The sequence below is a fragment of the Ahaetulla prasina genome, chromosome 12, assembly GCF_028640845.1.
Source record: "Ahaetulla prasina isolate Xishuangbanna chromosome 12, ASM2864084v1, whole genome shotgun sequence".
Classification (NCBI taxonomy): domain Eukaryota; kingdom Metazoa; phylum Chordata; class Lepidosauria; order Squamata; family Colubridae; genus Ahaetulla; species Ahaetulla prasina.
In genome coordinates, this window is record NC_080550.1 from 12,854,926 (window position 1) to 12,875,547 (window position 20,622).

The window sequence follows — 20,622 nt, forward strand, 5'->3', positions numbered from 1 at the left end:
TCTTCTTTGTATTTTGATTTTATTTGAGTATATGTCCACCAGTCTATATCTCTATTTAAATCTAATTCCAATTTTTATTTTGTTTTTAGTTTCCCTTGTCACTCTATTAGGTCTCTATATCTTATAATCTTATTTAGTTCTGTCAAATTGGGGTGTTTTAGTGCTTCTGTTGGAGAAAGCCAAATTGGGATTTTCATATAGTGCTGTTCTTTAATTTTCAACCAAATTTGTAGTAATGCATTTCTTATTATATGTCTTTTGAAATAACTATGTGTTTTATATTTTTCATCCCAAAGAAATGCATGCCATCCCACCTGTAAATCGTGCCCTTCTATTGTTAATATTCTTTTAACCCTTTGTTCTATCTATTCCTTTAACCAGGTTATGCCAGCAGCTTAATAATATAGTTCCCATTCTGGGAGTGTTACTCCCACTCTATCCTTTGTATCCTGTAAAAATTTAAGTCTTATTCTTGGTCTTAGGTTTTCCCTATTTTTCTACTTGCATTTTTTTTATGTGCTTTCGAACTGCTAGGTTGGCAGAAGCTGGGACAAGTTCATTCCATTACGCAGCGCTCGGGATTCAAACCGCTGAACTGCTGACCTTTCGATCGACAAGCTCAGCATCTTAGCCACTGAGCCACCGCATCCTTTACCTTGCCCAAAAGATTAACAATAATCATAAGTTACATTTCATAGAAAAGAATGAATTACAGGTAGGCCTCAACCAACAACAATTTGATTAGTGACCGTTCAAAGTTACGACGGCCCTGACAAAAGGGGCTTATGACCGTTTTTCACACTTTTGACTGCTGCATCGTCCCCATGGTCACATGATCAAAATTCAGACCCTGTTCAAATAAAGTTTGTTTGTTTTTTTCACAGACTTGAGTTTATTACTACCTACTTGGGCCTGGGTCACAATGTTCTGCCACAAGGCCTTGCGCCATTCCAGTTGAAATTATTATTATTTTTTTATTGAAAAAGTTTTACAAGATTTTTTCCCCATACACCCCTGCTCCCCCAACCCTAACCCTTCCCCTCCCCCCTCCCCCGACTTCCCAGAGCAAATGCAGGGTATCGTATCTAACAATCATAAACTAAAATATGCTAATTAACATAAACTCCCATCCCTCTTTTTGAACTTCAACTCCCCTTTTCCATAAAAAAAAAGAAGAAAAAGGAAAATATTAATACTAATACAGTTACCTTCTATTCATTTAAAAGCTATTTAGTATTTTGTTATTTCAATTTCCATTATATATATCTTTCAAAAATAATCTTTCAAATATTGTGATAATTCTACCTTCTCATCTAAATCCATCAAATTTAAAATCCAGTCATCTGTAGTAAACAATATCCCATCTTCCAATGTTGTAATATCAAAAATTATTCCTCAATATACCTTATAACCAGTTGAAATTATTAAAACAAATGAGAATAGAATTTTTTTATTGGCCAAGTGTGATTGGACACACAAGGAATTTGTCTTGGTGCATATGCTCTCAGTGTACATAAAAGAAAAGATACGTTCATCAAGGTACAACATTTACAACACAATTGATGGTCAATATATCAATATAAATCATAAGGATTGCCAGCAACAAGTTATAGTCATACAGTCATAAATGGAAAGAGATTGGTGATGGGAACTATGAGAAGATTAATAGTAGTGCAGATTCAGTAAATAGTTTGACAGTGTTGATGGAATTATTTGTTTAGCAGAGTGATGGCCTTCGGGAAAAAACTGTTCTTGTGTCTAGTTGTTCTGGTGTGCAGTGCAGAGATGTTTACGGTCTCATGACTTTAACCTCCAGGACAGCTAAAAATAAGAGGAACCAGCAAGGACAATTTGGGGACAAAAGTCAATTTAATCAACAAATAACGCAAGATAAATATTCACATTGGCCCAAGTAAGAGGCTCGTCCATTTCCCCAAACAAGTTGTTCACCATGGAAGGACTTTCCCTTCCCAACTCAGAAAATTGCCAGTTTCCTTCTCAGAAAGATGACCCAGAAGGTTTAGGATAGCTGCTACGCTTGAATCCACTGTCATTTGAGCCTAGAGAAAGAAGAAGAAGAATATTTACACTGAATCAAAACAAAATGAGACGGTTGGCCTTGACAACAATCTTTAAAAACATTTCTCATTATCCACAACTAAGCATTTCTTGGGGCTCTCTGAACTTGCTTGTTTTCTTGTGGACGTTTCGTTAGCCTAAGTAGGTAACATTTATTTTTATTTATTTATTTATAATTACATTTTTATACCGCACCAATCTCCCGAGGGACTCAGGGCGGTGTACAGCCAATATTAAAATACACGTAACACTATGATATAAATATAATAAATAAACACTATTTAAAAAACAATTTAAAAACAAATATTTAGTGGCTGAATCACTAAAACGGTCGAAGACCGATTAAAAACCCATTAAAATTTCGCTAAAATACATTCTTAGGCTAGTCCCGCTAGGTGAAATAATAAAGTCTTAAGTTCACGTTTGAAGGCCCGGAGGTCGGGGAGTTGGCGCAACCCCGGAGGTAACTCGTTCCATAGGGCTGGTGCCGCCACAGAGAAGGCCCTCCCCCTGGGAGCCGCCAACCTACATTGTTTGGTCGACGGCACCCTGAGGAGGCCCGCTCTGTGGGAGCGCACAGGTCGTTGGGAGGCAATTGGTGGCAGAAGTTCTAGAAACATCATCAGTGCTACAAAGAAGTGGGATTTGCTGTCAGTTTATATTCTAGTGCAGTGATGGCTAACCTTGTCTGGACCAAGTGCCCAAATGCATGCGCGCATGCCCCTCCGCATGCACAGGTAGTTCTCGACTTACAACAGTTCGTTTAATGACCATTCGAATTTACAACGCAAAATGGGCTTATGACCATTTTTCACACCGACGACGGTTGCTGCATCCTCATGGCCACGTGATCGACATTCAAGTGCTTGAAAACTGACTCATATTTATGACGGTTGCAATGTCCCATGGTCATGTGGTCCCCTTTTGCGACCTCCTGACAAGCAACGTCCGCGGGGAAACCAGATCCGCTTAACAACCGTGCTTCTAATTTAAGAACTGCAGTGTGATTCGCTTAACAAATGTGGCGAGGAAAGCCGTAAAGTGGAGCAAAACTCGCTTAACAAATTTCTCACTCGGCAGCATAAATTTTGTTCTCAGTTGCGGTCGTAAGTTGAGGGCTACCTGCATAAAGAAAAATCCCTCTTTTTATACAGTATTTGAGCATCAGATGGAGATACCAGATGGGATTGGACATCTGATGGAGAAGCCAAAACAGGAGCTTTAAGATTGGACTCCCTAGAACAGGGGTCACCAACCTTTCGGACCTCAGGGACCACTAAAGACATAATTTTAAATCCCGTGGACCACTAATAGGAACTGCCTAATGACCGGCTGGGTGGGCGTGGCTAGGTAGTCATGTGACAGGGTGGGTGTGGCCAACTCAATGTCACTCACGTTGAGCGGCGCCTCGACGGCTTCTACTCGCCCCTCCCCTCCCAGTTACTCCTTGCCTCCCTACCCGGGCTCCTTAGGGCCCCAACAGGCAGCAGTTTTTGATGGCTAAGCAGCCACCACGAGAAAGTGTTGGCAAAACAGTTAGCTCAGTTCAAATTGGATCTGGCTAAGAAGGAGGCTCAGCAGAAGCACCTCGATGAGGACTAGGAGCATAGGCTTTCCAACGTAGAGGAAAGACCTGTGGGACTGCAAGGCCAGGTACCAGTGCCTGGAGGCTCAGCGGGCTGAGATGGCCAGTCAGTTCCAGGCCATGAATCAGTCCCACTGGAATGAGGCCCTCTGGCTCTTTACCTTCCCTCCAGCCTTCACCCAAAGCCCCACACCAGGAGGCTGAAGCAGACCCCAAGTCGGAATTTCTGCCCCCCCCCCCACACACAAAAAAGACCCCGAAGGGGGAGACTCTCTGCAGCAACACAAATGTTCTTTGCACATATCCAACCCGGGGGCATAGTTTGAGGCCCCCTAATTTAATGCAATATAAAAAAATGCAAATAATTTATCTGTGGACCACCAAAATTTTCTCATGGACCACCAGTGGTCCAGGGACCACCAGTTGATGAACATTGCTCTAGAACTTCAAATGGTCAGTTTGGTCCCATTCTGAACACCTGCAGAAGACTAAGATGTGATATGAAGCATGAAGGGAAATTAAACTCAAATCTATGGCAATAAGTCTTCGGCAGCCGTCACCCACAAAAACAGTGTCCAATGCGCAAAGCAAGTTAGCACCAAATTGTTCATTTTGGGAGGCAAACTATAACTTTCCTTCACTTCTTCTAAACTTTTCAGGAGATCCAGCTATAGTTTCACCCAGGCGCAAGCTTATAAATGAATTAAACAGGTTTACGGCAATTCTGTTTTGGATTTGGGCCAATTTATATGATATGCTCTGGGTCTTGGTTGGTCATAAGTCCCAAATACCCCCCTCCAAAGGTATGAATGTGTTTCCAGAACAAAAAAAAAAGACCTACCAATTTGCCTCCCATGTCGGTGAGCACCCATCCTGGATGCAATGTGATGCAAAGAATCTCATCGGCGCTGAATGACAACGATTGGCACCGTGTCAGCATATTCAGAGCAGCCTAGAACAGAGACGTGCCAAGAGCAAGGAATTGCATCAAGCGGGCTCCACGAGCAAGAGAAAATGCATTTTTTAAAAAAATCATTTGAATGCCAGAAAAATCTTTGTATTTTATTCCATGCCAGATTGGGGTTTGATTTTGGATAGAGGGCAGGGCAGGGCAGGGCAGGAGAGGAGAGGAGAGGAGAGGAGAGGAGAGGAGAGGAGAGGAAAGGAAAGGAAAGGAAGGGAAGGGAAGGAAAGGAAAAAGGAAAGGAAGGGAAGGAAAAGAAAGGAAGGAGGAGAGGAGAGGAGAGGAGAGGAGAGGAGAGGAAAGGAAAGGAAAGGAAAGGAAAGGAAAGGAAAGGAAAGGAAAGGAAAGAAACAAGGATGGGAAAGGAGGAGAGGAGAGGAGAGGAGAGGAGAGGAGAGGAGAGGAGAGGAGAGGAGAGGAAAGGAAAGGAAAGGAAAGGAAAGGAAAGGAAAGGAAAGGAAAGGAAAGGAAAGGAAAGCAAAGGAAAGCAAAGCAAAGGAAAGGAAAGGAAAGGAAAGCAAAGGAAAGGAAACAAGGATGGGAGAGGAGGAGAGGAGAGGAGGGAGAGGAGAAAGGAGAGAGGAGAGGAGAGGAGAGGATTTTAATTTGGTTTTAATGGGGTTTTATTATTTTTATTGCAATTTTTAACATTTGGCCTTATTTAATAAGTTTTTTAAATTGGTGTTTTATTCTGTATTTATATGCATGTTTTTTATTAGGCTGTAAACCGCCCTGAGTCCCTTGGGAGATAGGGCGGTATATAAATGTGATTAAATAAATAAATAATAAATAAATAAGGAGAGGAGAGGAGAGGAGAGGAGAGGAGAGGAGAGGAAAGGAAAGGAAAGGAAAGGAAAGGAAAGGAAAGGAAAGGAAAGGAAAGGAAAGAAGGATGGGAGAGGAGAGGAGAGGAGAGGAGAGGAGAGGAGAGGAGAGGAGAGGAGAGGAGAGGAGAGGAGAGGAGAGGAGAGATTTCACAAATAAAGGGAACATGACAGAGGTGGTTCATACCGATTCGGGTGAACCGGTAGCAGAGATCACAGCCACTCCCTATGCCGTCCTATTTAGGGACATTTTCAAGGCCGGGGCGCATGTGCAGAAAGTGCATGCACTGAGCATGCGCACGCACAGCAAACCAGTGGTAAGTATCTTGGAAATCCACCACTGGAACATGAGATCGGAAAGTGGCAGGTATTACATTAACATAATAATCCCTGGATTCTCTTTTTGATGTTTCTTTGAAAAGGAATGCTGGCTTCTTCAGGATTCGGTAACATATCTCAGAATTCTTTTACGTTCACCAATATATGCTAATGCATCATTTACTCCGTAAATATTTTCTAAAAACAGGGTCAGTATCCTAAAGCAGGGCTCACCAACCTTTCAGAACCTCAAGGACCACTAAATACATAATTTTCAATCCCGCAGACCACTATGATCTGCCTAATGACCGACTGGGTGGGCGTGGCTAGGCGGTCATGTGACTGGGTGGGCATGGTCAACTTGATGCCATTCACATCAAGGGGCGCCTCGCCAGCCTCGACTCGCCCCTCCCTTCCCAACCATTTCTTGCCTGCCCACTTGGGCTCTTTAGGGTCCCAACAGGAAGCAGTTGTTGGAGCTAAGCAGCCACCATGAGAAAGAGTCCATAGTTTGAGGACCCCTGATTTAGTGCAATATTAAAAAATGGAAATAATTTTTCTGCAGACCACCAAAATTTTCTCACGGACCACCAGTGGTCCACGGACCACCGGTTGGTGACTGCTGTCCTAAAGTCCAGGTAATCCTCATGTAGGGACCATTCTGTTATGTCAGTGAATGAAAAGCAATTTCATAACCAATCTGTCAGGCCTGGAAACCATACTAGACTTTAGGTTTCCAGATGCTGCCACATTTTTCCCCTGAGGGGAAGAAGGGGGGCTGAGGGGTATGGTAACATTCTTCAAGCGGTCAAGGTCGGATGGTGTTCACATCTGCAGGAAGAGTGGCGAGAAGATATTCGAATGAACTGGGAGAACGTGGGACCGTGTGACCAGCAAAGGGGTCAGGGGGGTGGGACTCTTGGGGTTTGTATAACTGGGAAAAGAATCCGGAAGTTCAGTTTTGGAATTTCACTCATCGTGTGCCAGTTTCCTCATGCTAGTAAAGAACTCTGAAAGACAATGGCTTTTGAGTTTTCTTGGGAAGTCTAGTATGGTTTCCAGGCCTGACACAATCCTTGCTTCGATGACCCTTGTGGTCTGTAAAGCTAAGGGGAGCCGAAGTAAAATCACAGACGTGGTCACGGTTTTACTTGGCAACGGCTTCATTTAACAACCGAGTTGCTGGTCTCAACGGCAGCCAGTAAATGAGGTACAGATTACCTCATTGAATTTAATTTAATTACCCTCCACGCTTTGTACCAGTGCATATTTACTACCTTGCTGCAACGGTAAGGAACAATCTGTCCGTACTTCCACAGGTAAACTTCCGTGATGGAACCGGCGTAACTGGACATGTTGACAATGGAGGCTTTACTGCAGCTCATCCCTTTCTTGGGACTGTCTTGAGATGCCTTCCTCAGCAAAGGCAGGAACGCCTAGAAAAGACAGGCAGAATTTAAGGCAACCACCTTATTCATAGGCTTGGAAGCCAGTGACCCCGAATTGTTGCTAACTATCCATTCCCAGCTTTCAGTTTTGGGTTAATGTCAGGGTTCCAAGTAAGACCCCCCAAAAAAAGAAAACTCCGAGGCTTGAGTTACCTCAAAGTTACATTTTATTAAAGATATCCACATTGGCACATCTGGGAAACCTGAATCTGAAAGCTTCCAGGTTTTCCCCACCCAAAGGAAACTTCAAGGCCCTGCCCAGCACCCACATGTCCATCACATGGTCCAATCAAAGCACCATCCCAACTGGAGATGCCTTCCAGTCACATGCCTCCAGATGCAGGGCAAGATGTCCTTGACTCTCTGAGAAAGGAATATTATTTTGACTACATATTACCCTGGCTCCATACAATTCCCCTTCCTGGTTTCCCACAGTAGTAAATGTGGCAGGCCTGAAGATCCAACGAAAAAGATGGCTTCCAGACGTGACACGATCAATGTGGCAGGCCTGAAGATCCAACGAAAAAGATGGCTTCCAGACCTGACACGATCAGTATTAGGATTGTCATTTTGTAATGTCAAGGTGGAGTCAGCTTTCCATTCTTCTGAGGTCGGTAAAATGAGGACCCAGATTATTGGGGGCAATAGGCTGACTCTGTAAACCGCTTAGAGAAAGCTGCAAAGCACTGTGAAGCGGTGTTTAAGTCTAAGAATAGAATAGAATAGAATACAATAGAATAGAATAGAATAGAATAGAATAGAATAGGAGTTCTTTATTAGCCAAGTGATTGGACATACAAGAAATTTGCCTCCGGTGCATAAGCTCTCACTGTACATAAAAGCTATAAGTGATAAATCATCACAGTCTAAGTGATAGACATAGACTAAGTCATATACTATTACTATATCTGCAGAACTATGGATTCAGCCTAGGAAATCTCTGGCCATCCCTTCCCATTGTAAAGTCTATGGTCTAAAAACAAGCCAGAAATCAGCAATTACTCACAAAAGGTTGGTTGTTGTTTTTTTTCATTTGACAATTTCAATAGGGGCAACTCCTCACGTTCAAAAGCCGCATCTTTGGAAGTTCTTCCTCTTAATATTTGGCCCTGTACCTTCTTTGGATGGAAGAAGGCACGCTGTTATTCTGCCCCACCGCCCACAATCCCAGAAAGCCCTGTCAATCAATGATGTTCTGTCTCTGAACGTTGACAGTAGTGAAGAAACGGCCCGAAGAGAAGAAGAGGAAGAGGAAGATGAAAAGGTGCTTCCACTACCTGGCTAATCATCATGGTCCCAATGACGTTGGTTTTGTAGACCTCGGCCATTTCTTCAGGTGCTTGAGATTCGACTTTGGAATCACGGGGTGCAATTCCTGCGTTGTTGACAAGCAGATTCAACCCAGTTCCCTTCAGCCTCTCCGTGACCATCGTTACAGCCGACTTGATACTGGATGGATCAGTAATGTCTATGGGAACATGGAGAAGGTCTAGGTAGGCCTCGATTGACAGCCAAAACTTTCTGCTGCTGGCATTTCTTAAGTGAGTTTTGCCCCGTTTTAGGACCTTTCTTGCAATAGTTGTTAAGTGAATCACTGCAGCCGTTACGTTAGTAACACAATTGTTAAGTGACTCTGGCTTTCCCATTGACTTCGCTTGTTGGAAAGACACAAGAGGGGATCATGTGACCCTGCGTGCATTAGGAACAGGCTCCTCCTGTTCCTCTGCCTCACTACCGTCAGCCTCTGGAGGCTCCGGAGTCTGCACATCACTCCCGATGGCCCTGACCCCCGACGCAGAGCCCTCATCCGGGCCTTCCCCAGCCTCCAGGACTGGCCCATGCTCGTCCTCAGCCTCTTCACTGTCTGACTCCTTTGCCAGCTCCTCAGGCAGCTGGCAGACCACAGCAAAATATTTCATTGCTACCAGTTCAAACAAATGTTCAAAATCCCTTTCTGGAAATCCCACCCTGTCAAACATTTGCCAGACCTATTCTTGAATACAGCTCATCCATCTGGAACCCATACCACATCTCTGACATAAATACAATAGAACGAGTCCAGAAATATTTTACTAGAAGAGTTCTTCACTCCTCCGAAAACAACAAAATACCTTATACCAACAGACTTGAAATCCTGGGATTAGAAAACTTACAACTCCATTGACTTCGACATGACCTGTGTTTAACACACAAAATCATCTATTGCAATATTCTTCCTATAAAAGACTACTTCAGCTTCGATCGGCAATATTACAAGAGCAAAAAATAGATTCAAGCTACATGTCAACCGCTTCAAACTTGATTGCAGAAAATATGACTTCTGTAACAGAGTTGTTAATACTTGGAACTCATTACCTGACTCCATAGTCTCTACTCAAAATCCCAAAATCTTCAACCAAAAACTGTCTACTATTGACCTCACCCCATTCCTAAGAGGACTATAAGGGGCGTGCATAAGAGCACAAAAGTGCCTACCGTTCCTGTCCTATTGTTCCCTTCATTATATCAAATTAATATAGTTGATGCATATTTTTTACTTATATATATATATATATTCTTCAAGATATGTTGTTTTATCTATGACAATTTGTTTGTGTATACTGTTGTGACAAAAAGAAATAAAAAAAATTAAACTCAATGGTAGAAAGGAAGTTTGCATGAATAGTGATAGGGTACTACTAGCATCTCTCCCAGGATATCGTCAGGACCACTTACTTACTCAGTGGGATTATCACAATTTCCTGGTGCTGAGCGGCCAGATTCCTCAAATCCTGAAAGATACAAAAACCAGAGATTTAGGAAAGATCCCCAGCTGATGGGCCCATTCTCACATTCCATTAATTTCGGCATTCAGATATCTCCTCACTAGATTATAACCAGCGGTGAGATTTAGCCAGTTCGCACCACTTCGGGAGAACCGGTTGTTAACTTTCTGATCAGTTTGGTAAACTGGTTGTTGGAAGAAATCATTAGGGCAGAGAATCGGCTGTTAAATTACTTGAATCCCACCGCTGATTATAACTATATCAATTTATATAATCATATATATATATATATATATATATATATATATATATATATATATATATATATATATATATATGTAGGTCTTCGGTTGTTCGGGTTTTCCCCCATGTAAAATTGGAAGTGTCTTGGCGACGTTTCGACGAAGTCTCATTCGTCATCTTCAGGCTTCAGCTTCGTGCTTCTGGGAGCAATGTGTGATCGCAGCTGTTTCTTCCTTTTAACTGCTAGTGGGGGTTTAAACTGATTGGGTGGGAGCTTGGCTGTGCTCTGATTGGCTGGGGGTTTTTTTGTGCTCTGATTGGCTGGGGGTGTGAAGATGTAGCACGACCACAAAGCCAAACAACAGCTATGCAGCTCACCAGCTCAAATCCCCCTGCAACACAGACTAAACTGAGCACAAACAAGCCCCCACCCAAACAGGACACACCCCCAGCCAATCAGAGCACAACCCCCATCCAATCAGAGCACAGCCAAGCTCCCACCCAATCAGTTCAAACCCCACTAGCAGTTAAAAGGAAGAAACAGCTGCGATCACACATTGCTCCCAGAAGCACGGCTGAAGCCTGAAGATGACGAATGAGACTTCGTCGAAACGCCGCCAAGACACTTCCAATTTTACACGGAGAAAACCCGAACAACCAAAGACCTATATATATATATATATATATATATATATATATATATATATATATATATATATATATATATATATATATATATTAAGGCATATTGAAGTTATTATTATTAAGGTATTATTGTTTAACAATTAGAATTAGAATTGGAAAAAGAGAGAAAGTATAATAGTGAAAGAGAGAGTGGGGGGCCTAAAGAGGAAACTTAAACACACCAACTATTATATGTTCCGAGTTGTGAAGATGACAAGCACAACAACTATCACCAAGATAACTAAAAAAGCGTCTTCAAACCCTGCATCTACAACATCATTGCCTTCAAATCAAATCAATAGAGAGTATGCTTGGACTGGAGAAATCAAGCCCAGTATTGAACATACAGAGCATGCAAGCAACATTACTTATGATACAAGAAACAATGACAAGGTCACAGGAATCAATAGCAAAGAACCATGAAGAGATAAAATAAAACTGTGAAGAGATTAACAACTACATGGGAGAAATGAAAGGAGACATCAGAAGAATGGATGATAAAATAGGAAACATCCAACAAGCCATCACTAAGAACGTACAGAGAATACAAATAGTAGAGGAAAAAAAATGGAACAGATATCTCCTCACTAACTATTTTTAAAGCCTGTACTTTGCTCATCCTCGGCTCGCTGCAGAAACAGTCTGAAGTAGGGTTTTCTCTACTTCTGAACCCTGAAGTAGGGTTTTCTCTTTTCCACAACAAAGGTTTTGTCATATTAACAATCTGCAACACCATCTCATTAACAAGGATGATGAAAATGACACAGCCCTGAGCAAGGATTTGTCTGGTTCCTGTTGTGTACCCTTAATGATACAGTGTGTGTATCCCCATTTTGTTTTGGATTGCAGGGCAAATCGAACCCTTGGCTCTACATAAAAGAAAAGATACGTACCTTGATTAAGGTATCTTTTCTTTTATGTACACTGAGAGCATATGCACCAAGACAAATTCCTTGTGTGTCCAATCACACTTGGCCAATAAAAATTCTATTCTTGAATAGAATAGAATAGAATAGAATAGACCAGACCAGAATAGAATAGAATAGAATAGAATAGAATAGAATAGAATAGAATAGAATAGAATAGAATAGAATAGAATAGAATTTTTTATTGGCCAAGTGTGATTGGACACACAAGGAATTTGTCTTGGTGCATATGCTCTCAGTGTACATAAAAGAAAAGATACCTTCATCAAGAATCATAAGATACAACATTTAATGATAGTCATAGGGTACAAATAAGCAATCAGGAAATAGAACAGAACAGAACAGAACAGAACAGAACAGAACAGAATAGAATAGAATACAATAGATGGAGGCTAGACTAGACTAGACTAGACTAGACTAGACTAGACTAGACTAGACTAGACTAGAATAGAATAGAATAGAATAGAATAGAATAGAATAGAATTTTTTATTGGCCAAGTGTGACTGGACACACAAGGAATTTGTCTTGGTGCATACACTCTCAGTGTACATAGCAGAGGGAACTGCCACATTATGCCCAAATGACACTTCTGAAGTGCGTGCCAAGTCTCACTCTTTTGAAGATGCCCCAGAGCGCTGGGTTTAGCAGTCTTTTGGGAAGAGGTTTGCCACTTTTGTCTTCTAGCCTGAATAAGACATTACTCTATAGCGGCCTTCTGAAAGACATTATATTGGGCTTCTGAAAGACAGGTAAATCCGTGTTCAAAAATGGTTTGGCTGATGAGTCAGTGTGATGGAGGACGGATGGAGAAGGAAGTAGGAGAGAAATTAAAAGCAAAATAAAGAGGAGACTTCCGGGATGGTGTCACGGTGGTGCAGTGTAGGAAGAGGGGACTCCGTTCTTTTTGTTTAAACTTAATAGGTAAAAATACAACAGCATACAACAGTTGATTTATATATTAATGGCGTATAGAAAATAGATTTCACTATCGGTCAGACTAAATTTGCATTTTATTCAGTGTGGGAGAGGTAGAACTGGGACAGTGATCACACGGCTCAGCTGGGCATGGGGGAGGGGGCAGAGATTTTTGCTACCAGTTCTCCAAACCACCCACTGCCATCGCTACCAGATCGAGTGATCCGGTCCAAACCGGGAGCATTTCACCCCTGATGCGGGGTACAGTCAATATTGGACAGCTGTGTTTTCCCCCAAAGTTATATTATCTAAGGTAAAGGTAAAGGTTCCCCTCGCACATACGTGCTAGTCGTTCCTGACTCTCGGAGGTGGTGCTCATCTCTGTTTCAAAGCCAAAGAGCCAGTGCTGTCCGAAGACGTCTCCGTGGTCATGTGGCCGGCATGACTCAACGCCAAAGGCACACAGAGCGCTGTTACCTTCCCACCAAAGGTGGTCCCTATTTTTTCTACTTGTATTTTTATGTGCTTTTGAAACGGCTAGGTTGGTAGAAGCTGGGACAAGTAACGGGAGCTCACCCCATTACACGGCAGCACTAGGGATTCGAACTGCTGAGCCGCCGACCTTTCGATCGACAAGCTCAACGTCCTAGCCCCTGAACCACCACAGCCATATTATCTATTAAACTGTTAATATTATTAACTCTAACACACCCTCCCCAAGGTCTTTGTGAGAACATGGATCAAATCTTATGAATCAAAGAGCTTTCACATTTATTATATTGTCAATACAAAAGATAAAATCTAATACCTGATGTTCATTTCCAATTTCCTAGCACCTCTCGGGGCACCCAAAGGCAAGCTTAATCTTGGAAAACTAATTGGCTAGATCAATATTTCTGATTCAAGGCAATAAAACTCATGTGTGAAAACATGACTCCCAAGAGTTATGCCAGTATTTGGCTTCCTATCTGTTGATGGCCCTGATTTCAATGTTAAACAATCTTTGAAGATAGTGAGTCAAAGTCCCTCCGTAAAAGACCTCAACCTATAACCATGATGGTAAACCTATGGCACGGGTGCCAGAGGTGGCACGCAGAGCCCTCTCTGAGGGCATGCGCTGTAGCCAGCTGCTCTTCTGGTTTCCAGCTTGCACATGTGGAAGCTGGCCAGTTGGTCTTTGCGGGCACTGGAGCATTGGAAAACAGCTTGAAAAACAGTCAAAAACGGCCAAAATAACAGGCCATTTTGGGGGCATTTTCAAACCATTTCAGACCAAATTTGCCCAAAAACAGCCTGAAAATGGCCCAAAAAACAGCCTGAAAATAGCCTGAAAAACGACCCAAAAAACCAGCCTGAAAACGGCCCAAAAAACAGCCTGAAAACAACGCCAAAAACAGCCTAAAAAACCAGTTAAAAAACAAGCATGCTCATGCTGGCCAGCTGGTCTTCGGATTTCCAGTGCCCCGGCGCACACACATGGATGCACATGGATGCCCATTCCGGTTTGGGCACTCGGTGCTGAAAAGTTTCGCCATCACTGCCCTATGACATACCTGAGTACGTGGTCCCTCTGGATCCCGGCAGGTTGCAAAGATCCATTGTGGTGGGTTGCTTTTCTCAGCCAGTTGTTTGATCATCTCCAGACCGATGCCTCGATTAGATCCTGTCACCAGGACACTGCGTGGATTCAGCCCTTCCATATTTCCTTGCCGGCCAAATAATCTAGAACAACTCCAGAAAAATTAACTCTGGTGGCTGCCTTCTCTATCTACACCTTTACTCGCCTCTCTCGCGCAGTTCCGAGTGTTTGCAAACACCTAATCTCATATAATGTTCACGGTGCAACGAAGAGGAAGAGATAACTGATCCGATGGTGCAACACCTGGATTTTATAAGTATCTCGGTGACCTTTGGACATTTCAGGCTTCCTACCACTACTGGCTTACAGATTTCCTAACTGAGTTACAGAGTCTGAGACCTCCCTATTTTCCATACGCCTTTTTAAACGTTGTCACGAACAGAGAAACAGGGAATTGGGATCAAAGAGGAAGAGATGCAAAGACAAATGCAAGCAACAATTATTCTTCGGTGTGAATAAGTTAAAGAATAAGCCGTGCTTACCAAACCACAATACTTGGATCATTAAAAAAAAGAAAGCGAGAAAGAAAAGAAATGAAAAGTAAACCAACTGTATTATAGTGTAAGGTGCTATATGTGTATAACAAGGGAGAGGCCCCACTAAACTCAAGGTGGAGAGAACTGAAACAAAAGAGGCAGTTATTCAGTGGCAGAATATTTGCTCAGTGTGCAAATCTCCTAGGTTCAGGTGTTACTATCCCCAATTAAAGCTAGAGAAGCAGCCACAGAATGGTACCTGCCCACAGTCATTGAGTGGCAGTCTGCAAGTTGAACATATCATCATCATCACCATCTTCATCTTCTTCTTCTTCATCATTATCATCCCTAACCACTTTTATTGTTTATCCACCTTCAGCCACAGGTAGAACTCTTTCAATATAATCCTTGATTTATGACCACAACGGATTCTTCAATTTAGGACTACAACGGAGTCCCCAACTTACGACCGCAACAGAGCCCAAAATTCCTTTTGCTAAGCAAGACAGTTAATTGAGTTTTGCCCCATTGGATGACTTTGTTTGTCCGCCGTGCAGGGATGAATTCCAGCAGGTTCTGGAGAACCGGTAGCAGAAATTTTGAGTAGTTCAGAGAACCAGCAAATGCCACCTCTGGCTGGCCCCAGAGTGGGGTGGGAACGGAGATTTTGTAATATCCTTCCCCCAGGAGTGGGAAGGGAATGGGGATCTTGCAGTATCCTTCCCCTGGAGTGAGGTAGGAATGGAGATTTTGCAATATCCTTCCCCCAGCAGTGGGGTAGGAATGGAGATTTTGCAATATCCTTCCCCCAGCAGTGGGGAGGGAATGGGGATTTTGCACTATCCTTCCCCTGGAGTGGGATACGAATGGAGATTTTGCAATATCCTTCCCCCAGGAGTGGGGAGGGAATGGAGATTTTGCAATATCCTTCCCCCAGGAGTGGGGAGGGAATGAGGATTTTGCAGTATCCTTCCCCTGGAGTGGGGTAGGAATGGAGATTTTGCAGTATCCTTCCCCTACCGTGGCCACCAAGCTACACCATGCCCACAGAACTGGTAGGGGGAAAAAAAAGGATTTCACCACTGCTGCTGTGGATACGTGAATCATTGCAGCTCTTAAGTTAGACACCCGGTTGTTTTAAGCGAATCTGGCTTTCCCGTGGACTTTGCTCGTCAGGCGGTCGCAGATGGGGATCACATGACCCCAGGGACACAGCAACCATCAGAAATACATGCCAGCTACAGGTTTTGGTGACATGACCGTGGGGATGCTGCAAAGGTCATTAAGTGTGGGAAAGGGCCATCAGTCACTTTTTTCAATGCTGCTGTCCCTAAACTAGTGGTTGCAAATGAAGGACTACCTGTAGTTGCCATTAGCCAAAGCAGAAAATCTGTCTGGATGTACCCGATAATAAAACCCATCCTGAGCCAGATCAGAACTCCGCCGACTCCGACAAGACCTGTGTTTAACACAGAGAATCATCTATTGCAGTGTCCTTCCTGTTAAAGACTACTTCGGCTTCAATTGCAATAATACAAGATCAAACAATAGACTCAAACTTAATGTTAACCGCTTCAAACTGCAGAAACTGAACTGCAGAAAAAATAATGGCTACCAACCTGCCTTCCATTGAGGACCTGTATACTGCACGAATCAAGAAGAGGGCCGTGAAAATATTTGCAGACCCCTCACATCCTGGACATAAACTGTTTCAACTCCTACCCTCAAAATGATGCTATAGAGCACTGCACACCAGAACAACTAGACACAAGAACAGTTTTTTCCCGAAGGCCATCACTCTGCTAAACAAATAATTCCATCAACACTGTCAAACTATTTACTGAATCTGCACTACTATTAATCTTCTCATAGTTCCCATCACCAATCTCTTTCCATTTATGACTGTATGACTATAACTTGTTGCTGGCAATCCTTATGATTTACATTGATATATTGATCATCAATTGTGTTGTAAATGTTGTACCTTGATGAACGTATCTTTTCTTTTATGTACACTGAGAGCATATGCACCAAGACAAATTCCTTGTGTGTCCAATCACACTTGGCCAATAAAAATTCTATTCTATTCTATTCTATTCTATTCTATTCTATTCTATTCTATTCAATCTTGATTGCAGAAAATATGACTTCAGTAACAGAGTTGTTAATGCTTGGAATACATTACCTGACTCTGTGGTCTCTTCTACAACTCCCAAAAGCTTTAACCAAAAACTGTGTACCATTGACCTCACCCCATTCCTAAGAGGACTATAAGGGGCATGCATAAAGTGCACAAAAGTGCCTACCGTTCCTGTCCTATTGTTTCCTTTCAATATATGTTCTTGTATATAATGTTGTGACAAAAATAAAAATAAAAAAATAAAAAATAATAATAAACTGATTTCTTTATTGCCTAGCAATGAATCCCCTTGGGCCCCTGTCTCCTCCACCTTTAAGAGAGTAGTAAAAATCCCACGGGCCATTTTTAAAGCACAATTCATTACCAGGAGATTTATTAAAACATCCGCATTACTGCAATTACACCAAATGTAGAAGCAACCTAATACAGCCATTGTCCCTAGTGAGCCAGGAATGTGCAGCGGCTGCCAAAAAAGCAAACACAGTTCTAGGCTGCATCAACAGAAGGATAGAATCAAGATCACGGGAAGTGTTAATGCCACTTTTTAATGCCTTGGTAAGGCCACACTTGGAATACGGCATCCAGTTTTGGTCGCCACGATGTAAAAAAGATGTTGAGACTCTAGAAAGAGTGCAGAGAAGAGCAACAAAGATGATTAGGGAACTTGAGGATAAAATATATAAAGAACGGTTGCTGGAACTGGGTATGTCTAGTCTTATGAAAAGAAGGACCAGGGGAGACATGACAGCAGTCTTCCAATATCTCAGAGGCTGCCCCAAAGAAGAAGGAGTCAAGCTATTCTCCAAAGCACCTGAAGGCAAGACAAGAAGCAATGGATGGAAACTAATCAAGGAGAGAAGCAACCTAGAACTAAGGAGAAATTTCCTGACAGAACAATTTATCAGTGGAACAACTTGCTTCCAGAAGTTGTGAATGCTCCAACACTGGAAGTTTTTAAGAAGATGTTGGACAACTATTTGTCTGAAATGGTATAGGGCTTCCTGCCTAAGCAGGGGGTTGGACTAGAAGACCTCCAAGATCCCTTCCAACTCTATTCCTATTCCTTTTATTCCTATTCCTATTATTCTTATTCCTATTATTCCTATTCCATTCTAACTAAAGATGTTCTCCACCATTAACAAATGAATTCGTTGACAACTTTTATAAATCCTTACTCTTAGTTCAATGAGGGAGGGAGCTGCCTTTGCACAGTGCAAAGTTGTGGCATTCATCAAAATACTTTGATTGTTCCTAAGAGCACAGTTCAACCCTGACCTGCAAATATTCTCCTTTTATTGCTATCATTTGGTGACCTTATGAAAGTAATTCTGTGCTGAGAACAGCGAGTGACTTTTCTTCCGCATCTTTATTTGCAATCCAACTAGCTAGGAAGTAGTCCAGGTAAAAAGGTGTGAAAAGCATTGCTTGTGATGGGTATGTGTGCGCGTGTGTGCAGCGTTTGATTTGCAAAACTTAGATTTGTCTCCATGAACAATTACGGTAGATCTCATAAGGACCATGTTGTCTGTTGTTCGGGCTCCATCATGAACCCTATAAGAGCTAACAGCAACTGCTTCTAGTTTTTAGATCTCATAAGGACCATGTTGTCTGTTGTTTGGGCTCCACCGTGAATCCTATAAGCGCTAACAGCAACTGCTTCTAGTTTTTAGATCTCACAAGGACCATGTTGTCTGTTGTTTGGGCTCCACCGTGAATCCTATAAGTGCTAACAGCAACTGCTTCTAGTTTTTAGATCTCACAAGGACCATGTTGTCTGTTGTTTGGGCTCCACCGTGAATCCTATAAGTGCTAACAGCAACTGCTTCTAGTTTTTAGATCTCACAAGGACCATGTTGTCTGTTGTTTGGGCTCCACCGTGAATCCTATAAGTGCTAACAGCAACTGCTTCTAGTTTTTAGATCTCATAAGGACCATGTTGTCTGTTGTTTGGGCTCCACCGTGAATCCTATAAGCGCTAACAGCAACTGCTTCTAGTTTTTAGATCTCATAAGGACCATGTTGTCTGTTGTTCGGGCTCCATCATGAACCCTATAAGAGCTAACAGCAACTGCTTCTAGTTTTTAGATCTCATAAGGACCATGTTGTCTGTTGTTCGGGCTCCATCATGAACCCTATAAGAGCTAACAGCAACTGCTTCTAGTTTTTAGATCTCATAAGGACCATGTTGTCTGTTGTTCGGGCTCCACCATGAATCCTATAAGAGCTAACAGCAACTGCTTCTAGTTTTTTTCCCTCTATCCTAAACATAACTATTGTATTTTTTTGTTTTTCATTAGCTATGGTTCTTGAGCTCTCTTGAACAATGCCTTGGGGCTAAAACAACAACATGAAAACAGCAACTGCTGAAATACTCACGAGATTTTCGGCACGCTTCAAGATCTTTACGGACCCCAGAATCTAACCACAAGATGGTAGCATTCTGCTTCAAGATAATGGTGAACTTGTCAATGAGCTTGCAAGATGTTATGTGACCTCAGCTCCATCTTGCAGAACAAAAACTGTAGGATTTTAATCCGTGTTTCAAAGGCCTTCATTATTTTAGCTTTACTTTTGGGTTGCTGAGAAGCATCACTGCTTTGGAGATTCAGCTTATTGTGTTTATTGTGAGGAGCTGTCTCTCACAAAATGAAACATCAGGGGTTAGCAAGAAAAACAGTCAGGGGTTAGCAAGAAAAACAAGTGCTAGCATGATCAAGTTCCAGTCCAACAACCAAGGCAAAGGCAGTGGTGAAACGCTCCCGGTTCGGACCAGATTACCCAATCTGGTAGCAATGGCAGCAGGTGATTCGGAGAACCGGTAGCAAAAATCCCTGTCGTCCGTTTCCCCCCCACCTGCCGCCCAGCTGAGCCGCGCGATCATCAGAGGGTTTTTTTTAACTTTTAAAAGCATTTTTTCTTCAGCCAAAAAAATGCTTTTAAAAGTTAAAAAAAAGCCTCTGATACTAATGCGGCTCAGCTGGAATCGTCAGAGCCCTTTAAAAGCATTTTTCCACAACCTGTTCGGCAGAAGAGGTTGTAGAAAAAAATGCTTTTAAAAGGTTCTGACAATCCCAGCTGAGTTGCCTGATCATCAGAGCCTTAGGTAGAAAAAAAGCTTTTAAAAGGCTCTGATGATCCCAGCTGAGCCACACAATCGTCAGAACCTTTTAAAAGCATTTTTTCTACAACCTCTTCTGCCCAAGAGGTTGTAGAAAAAAATGCTTTTAAAAGGCTCTGACGATCCCAGCTGAGCCGCACGATCATCAGAGGCTTTTTTTTTTAACTTTTAAAAGCATTTTTTTGGCTGAAGAAAAAATGCTTTTAAAAGTTAAAAAAAAGTTTTTAAAAAAGTTGGCCACGCCCACCCAGTCACATTACCCCATCACCACTACACCCACACCCACAGAACCGGTAGTAGCAGATTTTACATTTCACCACTGGGCAAAGGGTATGAGGTGCAGTGGCAACGTTCGGTGTTGTTTTGCTCCCAGTCTACCCCATCCCAATCCTGTCTGATTTCCAGGCTTGTGTATTTAGCTTTTGGGTCAACTTACATTCTGTCCTTGGCAATAATTCACAGCGGAAATACAAAACAGAGAAACAGGTCTATCCTGA

The 20,622-nt window shown here is 42.4% G+C and overlaps 1 protein-coding gene across 1 annotated transcript; it reads right to left on the bottom strand.

The window, feature by feature from the left end:
• Positions 1 to 1,541: 1,541 nt before the first annotated feature.
• On the bottom strand, positions 1,542 to 19,785 carry LOC131184094 (C-signal-like). The gene is made up of 7 exons (XM_058155047.1): positions 19,384 to 19,785; positions 14,306 to 14,474; positions 9,938 to 9,989; positions 8,496 to 8,686; positions 7,048 to 7,206; positions 4,506 to 4,616; positions 1,542 to 2,060 (listed from the first exon to the last, which is right to left on the bottom strand). The coding sequence occupies exons 2-7, from the start codon at positions 14,450 to 14,452 to the stop codon at positions 1,947 to 1,949; spliced, it is 774 nt and encodes a 257-aa protein (XP_058011030.1). The 5' UTR covers positions 14,453 to 14,474; positions 19,384 to 19,785; the 3' UTR covers positions 1,542 to 1,946.
• Between the last annotated feature and the right edge of the window lie 837 nt (positions 19,786 to 20,622).

What these genes read in the sequence shown, in the direction of transcription:
- LOC131184094 (XM_058155047.1), bottom strand. Translation starts at nt 14,452, where the DNA reads ATGGAAGGGCTGAATCCACGCAGTGTCCTGGTGACAGGATCTAATCGA. An exon ending in GGACCATGATGATTAGCCAG is followed by an intron (nt 7,207 to 8,495) that starts GTAGTGGAAGCA and finishes TGTCTTTTCTAG; the next exon opens with GCGTTCCTGCCTTTGCTGAG. An exon ending in TTCCTTACCGTTGCAGCAAG is followed by an intron (nt 4,617 to 7,047) that starts GTAGTAAATATG and finishes TCTCTGTTCTAG; the next exon opens with GCTGCTCTGAATATGCTGAC.